The 16,692-nt window shown below is 38.8% G+C and overlaps 1 protein-coding gene across 7 annotated transcripts in view; it reads right to left on the bottom strand.

Annotated features, from left to right (window-relative positions):
- Positions 1 to 1,767: 1,767 nt before the first annotated feature.
- The window catches only part of MYO9A (myosin IXA), a 273,152-nt gene continuing 258,227 nt past the window's right edge, over positions 1,768 to 16,692 (bottom strand). For all 7 annotated transcript variants that reach the window (XM_047861621.1, XM_047861624.1, XM_047861627.1 and 4 more), the window contains 3 exons: positions 9,095 to 9,297; positions 7,153 to 7,295; positions 1,768 to 6,481 (listed from right to left, as the gene is read on the bottom strand). In XM_047861621.1, coding sequence (XP_047717577.1) covers positions 6,018 to 6,481; positions 7,153 to 7,295; positions 9,095 to 9,297 — 810 coding nt within the window. In that variant the 3' untranslated portion in view covers positions 1,768 to 6,017. The remainder of the gene's footprint in view (positions 6,482 to 7,152; positions 7,296 to 9,094; positions 9,298 to 16,692) is intronic.

Below are 16,692 nucleotides of genomic sequence, written 5' to 3'. Positions count from 1 at the left end.
AGCTTTTTTGCCCCCAAATCTAGAAATGTCTTTGGTTATGAAGCACATGGAGGTAGTCTCTGTGGGCCTATCTGGGCCTTTCTTTTCAACTGCAGTTTGCAGATTGGAGGGACACTCATCCTCCTGCACCCTTAAGGGACTTTCATGGTAAGAAAGGCAGAGAAAGACCCAAAGATGCCAAGAAGCACCATTCAAATTAATAAATATAACCTGATTGTGGAATCCAGGTGTTGTGGATGACTAGTCTCCATCTTGTGGACATTGTTTTCCCCCAAAATTCAAGCTCCACAGGGTTAGGGAGCTTTGTTTTGTTTGTACCAATTTACTCCAAATACCTGGGACAGTGTTTATGGGTGCTCAGCAAATATTTGTTGGATGAATGGATAAATGGCCACCCAGAACTGGGAGGAGACATACTCAGATAGGAATCCGAGATGCCCACAGACTCAACAATCAGATATTACATGGGTCTGATTTGCTTTCATGGTTATGTCCCTGGCTCTTAGACACTGTACTGCTACCCAATATAGAAGAGCAATTAAAAAAACCAAAAAAACAAAAAACAAAAAACAAAAACACAAGGCTCTGGTCTCTTTAGAACTTGTCTCCTTACACCTTTCTGCTTTCTTCATAATTGGGAGGTTTGTTGTAGATTCAGCTATCACAGGGGATGTCTCAAAAATGGCATTTCTTGGGGTGCCTGGGTGGCTCAGTTGGTTCAGCGACCGACCTCAGCTCAGGTCATGATCTCACGGTGTGTGAGTTCGAGCCCCACGTTGGACTCTGTGCTGACAGCTCAGAGCCTGGAGCCTGCTTTGGATTCTGCCCCTGCCCCCACTCATGTTCTCTCTCTCTGTCTCAGAAATAAACATTAAAAAAAATTTTTTTAATGGCATTTCTAGGTTTTATTTGGCCAACGAAAGACATTTTAAGAAACAATTCACCATCCTTATTTTGATGTAAACTTATTGCAAAAATGTAAATATAAACAATGCAAAAAGAAATGGGAAGATGATCTCAGAATTCTAACTAAAAACTGAACAATTTTCTATTTCACCTTCGACCTGGTTTGGCATTTGGGAACCCCCAATCTCCTTCACGTTGCTCATCCAATATCTAAGCAAGGGCACTTTTTGTTAGGTGCTGGGGATCTAAGAGTCAGCAAGATAGGCACACTTCTTGCCTTGAGAAGCTTAATCAAACAGATTTTTGATGGCACAAATACTGGGCTCTGTTGAGAATACAAGACATCTAACCCAGTTCAAGGGGGAGGCGTAAATTTCCAGCAAACTTCCCTTTACACGGACACCTGAGAGTCAGCAGGAGTTATACAGAGAAGTAAACCCGAGGAAGGGAACTCATTTACAGATGAGAAAACTGACACCCAGAAAGGGCTCTCAACTTTCTCCAAATCACAGCCAGAACAAAAAGCACAATCTAGGCTTGAATTCCTGGGCCCACAGCAGATATTGCTACTTCTTCACAGTCTTTTTGGTGAGGATCCTAAATGTAGACTTGCGGTCTTGGCTGTCCACCTAGCTCTGAGCTGATTACATGGAAGTCTTAACAGCTGGCAGCTAGCATCCATTACAGAAAACTAACAGCTTGAATCTCACCCTTCACTTGAATTCAGCTGAGTTCCAGTAATTACTGTTTCTGTACGTTGCCAACTGCTCAGTCCTTTCCTTAAACAAAAACCACTGGAGTGGGACTGGAGTGAGTTAGGGTGGGAGCCAGGATGGTCAGAAAACAAACCACACGGATTGCTGCTTCTGGAAGCTTTGTTCTTTAATGAGCCACGGGGTGATTTGTTCATCAAGCTGCTTTTGTGTAGCTATACAGTGCATATTCTGAGTGACACAAACTGCACTTCATACAGATGATGTCTTGCTCCCCCACCTCCAAAAAAAAAAAAAAAAAAAAACAACCAACCCAAAAGGAAATTACAAAGTGCCTGTTGATTGCATCAGGAATGTAATCAGTTCCGTGGGTGAGATAAATCATTCTTTTTATAGAATTATTCTGTTAAACAGTAAAATGATATATTTCACAGGATATGTCCTTTTACAATACATAGTCTTAAAAATTTACACTCAGCATACTTATAAATTACTTTAAATCCATTAAAATAATATAATACTAATCTGTAATCCACACCTTTCCCCTAGTAAATACAATTACTTGGTTCAAAAGGTGCAACTTTTATATGACCTAAGAGGGCTGATAAACAGGCATTAAGTATATAGATGGATAGCAAGGTGACAGGCCCCTTAAACAGTTTTAGCCAAGAGACCAACAAGACCAAATAGATCCATCTCCACATTCTTCATCTTGCTGTTTCCTTTAACACCAAATCAAACGTGGGAGTGGTTCCAGAGAAAAGTGGTTAGAAATATTTTAGGGGCACAGAAGAACAGAGGACTTCCTCAAACACCAGGGACTTTTACCACCAAGGCTAGCATGGTGTTGTTGGGGGACAGTGCTGGGGAACTGTCACAAAATATGGACAGACATAACACATTTGTCAACACAGAATGACGCATGCCCCATGCCTAGCTCCCACCATAGGGGAGAAGAGAGGAGGATTAGCAAAGCCATCTGGACTGTGTTTCATTTTAAAATAAAAACCCTCTTAGCTTTGAACACATCCTGAGAATACTTTCTTCTCTAGTTCACCAAAGTGCTTATAAAAGGTACACATTCGTTAGTTACAGTTAAAAAATCGTGGCCCACAGTCACTGAAGTGGGCCTGCAGAACCTTGCCGGAGCTCCTCTTTTCTTCTAGGCCCCCCGTCCTCGGTCTTTGACAATGAAAACAACCCTACTGTCACGGAACACAGGAAGTCTCCACTAACCTCCCAGCAGGGTAAGAGCTGCACCAGGTTTCCAAAGCATGAGAAGGTAGGGGTCTGGTATCCCATCCCTTCTTCAGGTCCCTGTCTGTGCAAGGCCCATACTGGGAACTCTCTATCTCTCTTTGTGTTTCCAGAAGGCCAGAGTGGCAAAGTAAATAAAATGGCAGGAAGTACAGAGTGCGTTAAGCATGCCACCTGCCTGATCCTTGCTGTTGAACAGATTTGCTTCACTTAATGATACACAGCATAACCCTAAAATTATACTTCTCTGCTTTTATTACATTTTCCATGATAAAGGATATGTTGGCTTTAATGGGGAGAAGTGAAAATCTGGGCTTTGTTTGGGGCTGGGAATGTGTGATATGAACAGAATTTCTCTGTATTCTGGAGTACGGGCTCCAGATGGGGGGCTGCCCCACTGATGCCACGCAGGGATTTTGTTTGTGGCATCTGAGAGCAGAGAAAAGCAAAGGAGAAGCAATAGGAAGCATGACTTTGACACATATTAAGGGTTAACATCTTCATTGTAAGTGACTGTAATACAGCGTCGCTTTGTGGTGACAACTTGAACCATGGAGAGGACCAGTTAAGATCAGATGGAAGAAGATACAGCACTTGGTTCTGACAGCTTTTAAGAATTATGGCTTCAACTCTTTATCAGGCCAACAACACCTGTTATCCTACGAGAAGAAAAGCTTTCTTTCCTTCAAAGGGAGGGTCCCACACCTGCTCTCCATTCTTAACATTTGTGTGGATCTCTCCTCCCCACCATCCTCCATTCTGGCAGTTTGTTAAATAACTAGAAATCCACAAATCTAGCAACTGAAAAACAAGTATTTTTTATTTAATTTTATCCAAATTCAGGTTTCAGGTCCCTGAGAAAAATTATAAAGTCTCTTATCATCCACTGCCTAGTTCCTATAAAGTGACCTACCTATAATGAGTAGTTTCTTTTTTAACTGCCAAAAACTTACTTTGCAAACAAACAAAATCCGCAAAGATTTAGAAGGGAGAACATATGCTGAGATGTGTCCTCCAGGCTGTTCCTCAGGGCCAAAGGACTATCCGACAAGGGTAATATCTTTTTTGTATAGTATTTAACCAATGTTCTGGAGCAAGTGGAGAGTAGCTGTGAATGCCCAGGAGGACACTCCTCTCCCCGGAATCCTGAAGCAGACCTGTGTGGCCCGGCAAGGGGCCCTGAGGCTCCAGCAATCCCACTTGGACATGACCACGCTGAGGGGCTGGGTTTTCCTCTAGGAGATTCTCCAAAATTCAGATTTTTAAAGGCTTTAAATTTATTACTCCTCGGCACAAACAAGGTGGCAGATGTTTGCGGGATATAAAATCTAACATTTACTCACAGCCATCATCATTCTGGAGATTTAAAAAGATTCCTTTCCCTAGCTCATTTCTGAAACCAAACCAGGGAGAGGTAAGACTCCTGCTACCTTTAGCTGCCACTCAGAATGATGTTCCAAGTCCGACCTCTGGGGCTTGACAATAACCACTGAGGCAGTGACATGAGGTTCAGTGTTGTGTAACAGGAGAGACTCTGCCTTAACAAAAGTCTAAATATTTCCATAACTTCAAATTGAAGAAGTATGAAAAGAAAGAATAACCAAAATTCAGGTTACAGATGGTAAAGGCTCTTTTTCAGAACAGTGCATGTGGTAGTTAGACAAGATGCATTTAGTAACTTTAAAAATAAACATTTTCACATACTTATCTCAAGAAAGAGTATCATGTTTCATTTTCCATATATTATAAATAGCAAAAACAGATTTCTAATCCCACAAATGCTAAGAAGCTTAAAATACTATTATTATAGCTCAGGTGTGTGGAGACACCCAGTGGTGAAAAAGATGGTTTGATTTTTCCCTCAACTCAGGGATAGTGGCTCTCACCCCTATCCAATGGCCCCTAATCTGTGGGAAGAAACTCCATGGGAAGGAGGGAAGCATAAAGTTAAAAAGAAATATGCATACTATACATATATATTTACAGTAAACTTCAGTAACCAGAATATTAACAAAAATAGCTTCAAGTAGTCCTTGATTTTTCTTTCATCTATTTAATACTGATGGTCTGAGGAAAAGAAGATAATAGTTAGATGGTTATATTAAAAACTTTTTTATTTTTTGGCAGCTTTCTGTTAACACTTATTCATGCAGTGTTGTGTATAAATGTTTTGGGAGAAGTGATTAAATGGTCACATTATTTGTCTGAGTTTATGGTGGAAATCCACCAGCAAATGAACAGGTTCGTTTGTGATCTTCAATTTAATCTATACGAAGAGAAAGGCCTGGGTGGATTAGGATGAAACCCTCATGTTTAGGGATCACCATGTCTCTGATGAGACTTTTAAAAAAAATCAGAGGAACCTAATCCTAGGACCAGGAAATATGAGAAAAGTAGGCTACTGAAACTTTAGCCCATGCAGTATGTTTGGCAAGAACTAACCAGGAGTGAAACCAGCATTGATTATTATGACACTGAACATCATCAAAAAACAAAACATGTACTCTCTTCTTCATTGTGTAACCAGATGTCTGAGGCATGCTCTGATGGCTTCATGGAAACAATTACTTTTTTACTTTCCCCAAAATATAACATGGAGTGTTTCTCAAAAATCTTAAAATAGAGGGCTTAGGCTTTTTGTTTATAAATCCTTGGAAAAAAATTATATTCTGCTCCAGCTCCTAACTATCCCAAAATAAACCCAAAGGCTTTTGCTTTCATGGTTAAGAAAGATTTATATGTTTTCTTTCAATGTCAGAAATCAGCGGGTCCCTCAGGCCCACCATGTCCCCTCCAGTTCAACACCCACATCTGGGAAGGAAAAGAAGACGGAGGAGAGGCAACTACAAAGACCTCACAACTGGCCCAAATCCCCAGGCCCTTGGTGGCTCTGTCTGGTGGAATCTCCAGTCAAATACAGCAGCCAAGGCACAGCTGGCACCATCCCCAGCAGGCTTCAAAGGGGCTTTTCTGCTTCTGCAGGAGGCCCAGGAAATTAGCACACAAGTTCTCAGTTGTATGCTTGGGCAAGAGGCAGGACCACAATTAGATGGACTATTGTGGACAAGGTGATGAGAAGAGGCCCCGAAGAGGAGGTGTGTTTACCACTCTGTAGCCATGACGGGACATACAGCTGCCAGTTCAGACCATAAACTCGTTATTTCCAAAGAGTGCTAGCTGTTGGGTGGAGCTGCAGTCTGGGTCCACAGTTTTCCTGCGGCCAGAGAAGACTGTCCCTTCTGGGGTCTCTTTGGTTTTCTGAGGTGAGTTTTTCACATTCTTTAATTTTTGTTTGCCCTTTTCAGGGTTGAAGGTTCCTCTGCTGATGAATTGAGGCCTGTCTTCCAGGGATCTGCTCTGGCCCAGTGGCCCTTCCATTCCCAGGACCTCCCCAGCTGAGGCAGCTCGGTAGAATGGAGATTTAGAATAAATCTGAAATCGTTTTCTGGTCCCATGAGAAGATGCAGTGCTAGACGAACATAAAGTAGAGACTGAAGAGTCCACTGAATCCAAAGAGTCTTCCTGCTTTTTTAGCTGCTTTCGGAACTTGCTTGAAGATTCAGACTTGCCAGCTGCCTTCAGGGAGCTAAGGGCTAAGCTTCTCTCTAATTCAAAGAAGAGATCAAAGCTATAAATGACAATTTTCTCTAAAGCAAATCATTCCATAATGAATCAGTTTCACCATTCCCATGTGAAATTGGGTGGGCTGAGGTCTGAAGGGTCCAAGCTGACCTACTTTGTGCACAGTCACAACTCGAGAAGCTATCCATTTCTATGTAGGTCATTTCAGAATCAACCCCAAGAAGTCTGGAGTTCGACTATGCCATTAGGAGAGGCCTACAACTGCCTCTCCTATCATTTAAAAAACTGCCAGGGTATGTAGTAATTCTTCGTCTCCCTGAGACATGCCAGGTGGTTAAATACCTCCTTTGGTATAACCCCATCTCTCAGCAGGGCACAATGCCTGTAACCACCTCTGGAACATGGATCATGGGTAAGACGACATGTGTTGTTACTATGGGTTTTTCTCTGTGGTAAATTGAGGAGAAAACATTAAAATTGACAAAAAGCTGCATTGCATTAAAGGCTTGGTCTAATGAACAGTATATAATGGAAGTTTCACAAAGATTAGTACATATTTAACTCCTTAGGACTTTGTCACCTTCTCACATAAGGTTAGGCATTCTTGAAAGGGATTTTGTCTTATTAGCTTGGGAATCCTTACTCCTCCTTCACAAAAAAAATCTGGAGACTTCGGTCTAGTATGTTCATTTACCTGATTTCTCAGAGATGGCACCTTCAGACTCAATATTCAAATTTTCTGAGCTATCGGCAGTCCCAATGGAGGCCTCAGACTCCAGGGTTTCGTCATCAGAGGCACGGGGTTCCAATACAAGCATCTCAAATGTTAGCTCCTCCCTGTAAGATATAATCAAGAAATCCACCAGCATTTGATAAGAAGTGGAGCGAAGACAACAGGAAAAAAAGACCTATGATGCAAGAAATTTAAGTAGCAAAAACAGTCACATTTCCTACTGTTCTCAACCAAAGTGGCGATGGAGACCCGGAAGCCACAGTAATGATGAAGGTTGAAAACAGCAAAGTCTGGGACCTATAATAGAGCAAAGAGTGAGGCAGGAAAAGATGCTGCAGCTATAAGATATTTTGGTAAAATGAACTTGGGACTGATAATCAGATCAGGGTTCTAAATTCACTCTAAACTCATACATAATGCAGCAGGAGTGTACTTTCCTCTCTCTGGACCTCAGCTTCCTCATCCACAAAACAAAGAGATTTAATGAGATAAACTCTTAACATTCCTTCTAGCTCTTAAACTATTTCCCATGAAACAGGCACTAACTACACTATAGATGATATCCTCACCTTAAACACAGAGAGGCCTCTGATGAAGTCAAATGCTGACTGATCTTTTCTGTTCTTTGCAGCTTATGCTGCTCCCACTCACAGCATTCTCTGCTCCTCTTCATCAGTCACCCACCTGCCTCTCAGCCCCCTTGTTCTCTCACGTCTTTGGTACATGGCTCCTAATCTTGCTTTCTTACTACTGCTTGATGTCACCCAGATCTGTGTCAATTAACGTCTTCGTAAAAGCTCACTTCAGTCCTCTAAGACAAAAGTTCCTCTATGTCTGCTACTTCTAACCAGCTTTCCTCCACATTATGTGGGCAACTTTCTCCAATGGGCAGATCTTACACCTGGAAATACATCAGCCCACAGCCTCCTTATCCTTCCAATTCTTATTCCCTTTTACATCAAGTCTCTTCTCCTTCAGGGCCTTCTTAGCTTTGCTTCTACTCTACCAAGCTTGAACTACTCATCCTTCAGTACCTCCAATACCAGCCCCTGGTCAATGTATACTACTTCTGCCTTATCATGTTCTGCATATCTGAGCCCCAGCTGCTTTTTTAGCTTGCCTAAATTCTAGAATCAGTCCTGATAGGCAAAAAGTACTTCAACAGACTCCCATATTCCCTAATGCATCAAACTCTCAGACCTGGGATCGTGAGACTGAGGAACAAAAATGCCCTTAAAGCTTAAGAGTCTTCGTTTTCAACCAGAACCAGTACACAGTACCTTCAAAAAGAGCCACAGCTTGTCCACATTATCCCCCCAAATATAGTATTATTGTTGCCTACCCTTTCTCCAGTGATGGTGGAGGGCACAGAATTGACTATTTGTCTCTCTCCTAAATTGCAACCAATTTCCCTACATAGTATCCCAGTGCCCACTAGAGCTGCTGCCTTATCCTGACCATCTAATTGTTGGCCTCATGGCTACACTGATCTTCAGATAATAACCTTCCTTTAGGGAGTTCTGGGTAATACCCATTCTTGAAAGGGCCTCTGCCTTAACCCAGGAATCCTCATTCCTCCTTTTAAAGACCAATTTAGTCAGTGAGGCTGGGCTCAGACCTGTGAGGAATCTTGGCTAAGACTGACACACCGTGTTGCAGTGTGTCAGTTCAGCCTCTCCAGGTCTCCCTGCTCATGGAGCTTCCGTCAATACAATGACAACTTTCACGCTGTTACCCGAGTCCAGGTAACATGTCTTTGTCTTCTCTGCATGCCCTGTATCACCTGATACAGTGCTTCACACATAGGAGATATTTACTAAGTAAGGAAAAATCAAGAAAGCACAGAATGAAGGAAAGGAAAACAGGTAATAACTGGTCACTCCCTTTCCTCCTGAAAACTCACTTCTCTTTCTGTAGGTTCTCAATCTGCTCAGTCAGTACCCTCTCCTCCTGCTGCATAGCTGCTTGCTGTTGTTCTGTGATGTCAGTCTCCACAGCTGTTTCACTAGTCAAGGTCTCTTCTGGCACATCAGACATAGAGGGCAACCGAACTACAACAGGAGAGGATGGACTTGGATAGTTTCCTCGGCGAAGTCGCCCCTTTCCCTGCAAAGAAAAACATGTGTTAGAAACTAAGTTGAGTGACTGCATTGGTTTTATGTGGCCTGTTGAGGATAGCAAGTGTACTTCCATCACACCAGGTGAATGGTAGGAATACATGGAAACATTCTGCAAGGCCTAAGATATTTAGAGAGATACTACTGACCATTGAATATATTTAGGTTAAGTATTTCTTGCAAAAGCACTAGAAAATGGACACTTTGGTGGGTGAGACTGTAAGAACACATTTTGCACTGAGAGTAGATTCTTCATTTAATCTAAGCTTTATCCACTCCAAACTAAGTACCCACCCACACATGGCTATTTAAAATTAAATTAGTTAAAATTAAATAAAAGTAAAGTAAAATTGGAGTTTGGTATTCGCACTAGACACATTTCAAGTGCTCAATAGCCACAGGTGGCTAGTAGCTACCATATTGAACAGTGCAAGATATAGAACATTTCCATCATCACAGAAAAGTTCTGATGGACAACAGTGCTCTATAAATTTAACCTTGGAATACACAATCACTCTAGGAAGACTACAGAAACATGTCTTGAAAAGTCAGTTTCATTAAAGAAAAAGTCATTTATATATCAAAGGATGTCAGTGAGAGAGATTCTCTGAGAACACCTCAGGAAATTTCCTTCCTGAGATCAAAGAGGAAACAAAATCTCACTGCTGTTAAATTGGTTAACTTTGTATATGACTTTAGCTTCTGATAATATCACAGACTAGGTATTTCAGATTAAACCTCCTGCTGACAGCAACTCGGCAAAACATAAAAAACCCAAAATATTCTTGAAGGCATTAGAGAGCTATTTAACACAGCAGACCAAAGAGAGGCTAGATCAGCATTCAGGGCTAACCTAAATTTAAGAAGAGGTGGCTGAGAATCTGAGCAGAGCTTTTGACAGACTATAGCAGGGGTTAACAAACTATGGCCCTGGGCCAAATCTGGCCTTGTGCCTGATTTTGTAAATAAAGCTTTATTGAAATACATTCACGCTCATTAATTCCCACGTTGTGGCTCTTCTCAAGAACAATGGCAGCATTGATTGTTGCATCAAAAGACTGTATAGTCCACAAAGCCTAATTATTTACTCTCTGGTCCTTTATAGAAAAAGTTTGCCAACCCCTGGGGTAGAGAATAAAAACTGGAGTTCAGACCCATGCAAGAGTATGGACTGCTGCCTGGTAAAACTTCCATGCCTGATGCTGGGATCCCCAATGTTTGCAACCTAAATGAGTTAACTGAAATAACAGTCTTTGTGGACATTGTAGCCTAGCTTCCAGTCATTTGAATGGTCCAGAAAATTGTAATTCCTAAAACTGGATTAAAGTAATCCCAGATTGCTAGTACCCTAGAACCTGAGAGAAAAAACAGAAACACCTTGGAAGAAAGTAATATCACCTCAGGCTTCAAAATATTTTTATAGTTTTTCAAATACTATGTATGACACATAATCAAAGGTAACCAAGCACAAAAGGAGACAAGACAATGTAAGTGAAAATAACAAAACCCAGAAACCCTCAATGACTCCAGATACTGTTGCTATCAGACAGACTTAAAATAACCATGCTGAAGGAGACATAAAGACATCGCTAAAATAGTAGACTGGAAGTTAATTATGTCAGAAGAAAATATAAAGAATCAAGCAGAGAACGCGAAACAAAACTTTTCCTGCAAAAATTCAGAAAAGAAGGTAAAAGAGAGAGCAAAATAAAAAAAAATCTACTATATATATAAAGAATACCAGAAGAGGAAAAGGATCCTGTAGAACACTAAAGAGATAATGGCAGAACATTTTCAAAACCAATCATTAAAGATATCAACCTATCAACCTGAAAGAAAGCTTTCAACCCCTAAGAAAGATAAATAAAAATAAGTCCATACATAAACAGAATGGCTAAGAACTAAAGACAAGAGATAATCTTAAAAGAAGTCAGAAAAATATATATACCTGAAATAAGGATACAAAGCTAATATTAAAAAATCAGTTGCATTTCTATATACTAATAATGAAGTAGCAAAAGAGAAATTAAGAAAACAATTCCATCCACAATTGCAGCAAAAAGAAAAAAGTACCTAGGAATAAATTTAACCAAAGAGGTGAAAGACCTGTACTCCAAAAAGTATGCAACACTGATGAAAGAAACTGAAGAGGACACAAACAAATGAGAAAATATACCCCATGCTCATGAATAGGAAAATTTAATATTTAAATGTCCATACTACCCAAAGCAATCTACAGATTCAATGTAATCTTTATCAAAATACCAACAGCATTTTTCACAGAACTAAAACAAATACTAACATTTATGTGGAATCATAAAGGATCCCAAAGAGCCAAAGCAATCTTGAGAAAGAAGAACAAAGCTGTAGGTATCACAATTCTAGATTTCAAGATATACTACAAAGCTGTAGTAATCAAGAATATGGTAATGGCACAAAAAGAGACACATAAATCAATGGAACAGAACAGAGAGCCCAGGAGGCAAGAATACACAACAGGGAATCTCTTCAACAAATGGCGCTGGGAAAACTGGACAGTTACATGCAAGAGAAAAAACTGGAACACTTTCTAGCATACCAAAATAAACTCAAAATGGATTAAAGACCTAAATGTGAGAACTGAAACCATAAAACTGCTAGAAGAGAACATACACGGTAATTTCTTTGACAATGACCATAGCAACGTTTTTCTAGTTATGTCTCCTAAGGCAAGGGAAACAAAAACAAAACTAAATACTAGGACTACATCAAAATAAAAAACCTTTCCACAGTGAAGAAAAGCAGCAACAAAACAAAAAGTCAACCTGAATGTGAGAAGATATTTTCAAATAATATATCCAATAAGGGGATAATATCCAAAATATATAAAGAACTTATACAACTCAAAACCAGAAAAACAAAATAATCCAATTTAAAAATGGGCAGAGGACCTGAATGGACATTTTTCCAAAGCGGGCAGACAGCCTACAGGCACGTGAAAAGATGCTCAACATTATTCATCAGGGAAATACAAATCAAAACCATAATGAGATATCATCTTGCATCTTAAAGACAAAAAATAACAAATGATGGTGAGGATATGGAGAAAAAAAGAACCTTTTTACACTGATGGTGAGTGAGAATGTCAATTGGTACAGCCACTTTGGAAAACAGTATGGAGGTTCCTCAAAAATTTTAAAGTAGAAATTCCATATGATCCAGTAATTCCACTACTGGGTATTCACCCAAAGAAAATGAAAACACTAATCTGAAAAGATACATACATCCTTGTGTTTATTGCAGCATTAATTTACAATAGCCAAATTATGTAAGCAGTCCAAGTGTCCATCGACTGATAAACGGATAAAGAAGATGTGGTATGTTGTGTGTGTGTGTGTGTGTGTGCGCGCGCGTGCGCACATATGTGGACTACTGCTCAGCCATAAAAAAGGATGAGATCTTGCCATTTGTGACAACATGGATGGCTCTAGTGGGTATCATGGTAAGTGAAAAAGTCAGAGAAAGGCAAAACCATGGTTTCACTTATATGTGGAATCTAAAATACAAAACAAATGAATAAACACAAAGCAGAATCAGACCTATAAATACAGAGAACAAACTGGTGGTTGATAGAGGGGAAGGGAGTGGGAGGATGGGTACGATGGGTCAGAGGAAGCAGGAGATACAGGCTTCCAGCTTTGGAGTTGTAAGTCACAGGGTTGGAAAGTACAGCATAGGGAATCTGGTCAGTGATATTGTAACAGCACTGCATGATGAGACACGGTGGCTACACTCATGGTGAGCATAACACAACACATAATTGTTGAATTACTATGTTGTATGCCTGAAACTAACGTAACATTATGTGTCAATTATACTCAAAAAACTTTTAAATTGAATTATGAAATGAAAAATATATACACATATGCAAAAAGAAGAAACTACTGGATTCAAAGGTTACTTTTCAACAGAAATAATGGGAGGCAAACACAATAGATGGTATTTTTAAGTGATGAAAGGAAAAAGACACTGCCAACCTAGAATTCTACAGAGAGCAAAACCACCTTCAAGAACAAAGTTGAAATAAACACATTTTCAGACTGACTTAAGACAGAGAATCTGTCCCCAGCACAATTGCACTAAAGGGCATATAAAAAATGAAGAGAAGTCGGGGGATAAATGAAGAGCAAGGAAAACAGTAAAAGAGTAAAAATATGAGCAAGTTAAAATGAATACTGACTGCATAAAACATAAAAATAACGTGTTGGATTTAAGGTATATAGAAAATTAAAAACAACATTAGCAACTATACCATAAAATAGCTGAAGCACATTAAAGTCCTTGCATTATCTGAGAAAAAAAATAAAAGCACAAATTAACAGACTTAATTGATAGTCATATATTTATGTGGTCATCTTTATGTTAACTACTGAAAAAAAAAAGAGTATAAAACTTGAAACTAACAAAAGAAAAAAATGGGATAAAAAGTAATAAGAAGAAAAGGGCAAAAAAACACACAAAAAACAAAAAAAGGCAATAAAGAAAAGGGACATATATCAGGCAGGAAAAATAAAAAGCACAAAATAAAATAAGATTTAAATCCCAATATATCAGTGATTACATTAAGTGTAAGCAGATTAAATGTACTAGTTAAGATCTGAAGACTGTCAGATTGTCTTAGTAAAGAAAACCCAAGTATATGAAGTTTATAAGGCAAACAAATTTAGAAAGTCTGAAAGTAAAAATATGGGAATAAAAGACATATCGTGTCTAATCAAAAGAAAACTGGTGTAACTATATAAATTTTACACAAAGTAAACTTTAAGGTAAGAAGTGTTACCTGTGATGAAGAGGGGTATTTCACAATGACAAAATTTCAAATTATGAAGACAGAAGATTTCCAAATTTGGAAGTACCTAAGAAATGGCTTCCAAAAATTTAAAGTAAAATACTGACAGAAATTCTCAAAGAAACAGACCAAGCTATAATCAGCACAGAAAAAACAAATGTGTACACACAAACCAATAAAAGCTAAAGAAAGGAACAACTTGATAAACATAAGTGATATAATAGACATACAAGAATTCAGTATCTAACGACTTCAGAATACTCATTATTTTAAAGTACATATACCAAGACAATATATTTCCAAGGGGTTATCTTTAAAGTAACTTAAAATAATTTCCTGTAAGTGTCATCACAAAGAGAAAACTAAAAGTCCCTATATATTCAGAAATTAAGAAACTTTAAAGAGACTTTAAAATATCCATGAACAAAGAAGAAATCACAAAGGAAATTAGAAATTATTTTGAACTAAATAACAATATCAAAATACATGAGATACAGTTTAACACTGTCTACCTTAAAGTTATAGCCTTACATGCATACATTAGAAAAGAAGAAAGGCTAAATATTAATGAGGTAATAAGCATCAATTTCAGGAAGCTAGATAAAGAACAAAAAAATAAACCCAAGGAGAAAAAAAGGAAATAAAGATAAGAGTAAATGAACATCAGAACAGAGAAAAACAAAGCCCAAATGTAACTTTTTGAAAAATCATAAAACCTGGCAACACTGAGAAAGAAAAATTAAGAATTTACAATGACCAAAGGCAGGAATGAAACAGAGGGCACTACTAATAAATATGTAGTAGTGAAAAGGATATGAAAAGGTTAAGAGGCTACTATGAACAACTTTATGTCAGTAAATCTGAAATTTTATAAGGAGTGGAGAAATTTCTACTAAAACCCAAGTAATTAATACCATTAAAGAAAATATTTTAAAATGTGGATAATCTTTTTTTTCATTTTTAAAATATTTATTTATTATTTTTGAGAGAGAGAGAGAGAGAGAGAGAGACAGGGTGTGAGTGTGGGAGGGCAGAAAGACAGTGAGACAAAGAATTTGAAGCAGGTTCCAGGCTCTGAGCTGTCAGCACAAAGCTGGATACAGGGCTCCAACTCACGAACTGTGAGATCATGACCTGAGCTGAAGTTGAATGCTTAACCGACTGAACCAATCCAAAAATTAAAACCTTTCCAGAGAGAAAACTCTGGGCCCAGATGATTTTACTAGCAAACATGATAGTTTTAACATTAGAAATTCACTGTATACATGTCAGTAAAATAGAAAAGTCTCATGAACACCAAACTACATATAGTAATGGCAATTCATAAAATTCAACATTAAATCATAGTAACAACTCTTAGAAAACCAAGAATAAAAGGGAACGTACTGAATCTCAAAAACAAACTACAAAAGTTCTATTAAAAGCTTTCCCGGGGCGCCTGGGTGGCGCAGTCGGTTAAGCGTCTGACTTCAGCCAGGTCACGATCTGGCGGTCCGTGAGTTCGAGCCCTGCGTCAGGCTCTGGGCTGATGGCTCAGAGCCTGGAGCCTGTTTCCGATTCTGTGTCTCCCTCTCTCTCTGCCCCTACCCCGTTCATGCTCTGTCTCTCTCTGTCCCAAAAATAAATAAACGTTGAAAAAAAAAATTATAAAAAAAGCTTTCCCAGTGAGTTGGGGAACATGCCAAGAAGGATCCTTACCACCACTGTACTGGAGGTTCTAGCTGATGTAAGAGAAAGAAATAAAAGGCATAATGACTATAAAAGAACAAATGAAACTATCATGACTCATGAACAACCTGATTGTAGAGGTAGAAAATCTAAAGAAATGCACAGAAAAATTATTAGAATAAGTGAGTTCAGCAAGGCTGCTGGATACAAGGTGAAAAATACCAAAATCAACTGTATGTAATGAGCAAAAAACATAAATATTTTAAACATTTAAATTGTATTAAAAATATTAAAATTCTAGTATTAATTCATACTAAAGATGTGTAAAATCTCTGCAAACAAAACTTTATTTTTTCTCCAAATTTTTATTTAAATTCTAGTTAGTTAAATATAGCGTAGTATTGGTTTCAGGAATAGAATTCAATGATTCATCACTTACATAACAGCCAGTGCTCATCATAACAAGTGCCCTCCTTAACACACATCACCCATCTAGCCTATCCTCCACCCACCTTCCTCCATCAACCCTCAGTTTGTTCTCTACATTAAGAGTCTCTTATGGTTTGCTTATCTTTTCCCCCTCCCATATGTTCATCTGTTTTGTCTTCTAAATTCCACATATGAGTGAAATCATATGGTAATTGTCTTTCTCTGCCTGACTTATTTTGCTTAGCATAATATACTCTAGCTCCATCCAAGTCATTGCAAATGGCAAGATTTCATTCTTTTTGATGGCTGAGTAGTATTCCAGTGTGTGTGTGTGTGTGTGTGTGTGTGTGTACGTACACCACACCTTTATCCATTCATCAATTGATGGACACATGGGCTTTTTCCATAATTAGACTATTATTGATAATGCTGCTATAAACATTGGGGTGCATGTACCCC

The sequence above is a fragment of the Prionailurus viverrinus genome, chromosome B3 (genome assembly GCF_022837055.1).
Source record: "Prionailurus viverrinus isolate Anna chromosome B3, UM_Priviv_1.0, whole genome shotgun sequence".
NCBI lineage: Eukaryota > Metazoa > Chordata > Mammalia > Carnivora > Felidae > Prionailurus > Prionailurus viverrinus.
This window is presented reverse-complemented; position numbering and strand designations above follow the sequence as displayed.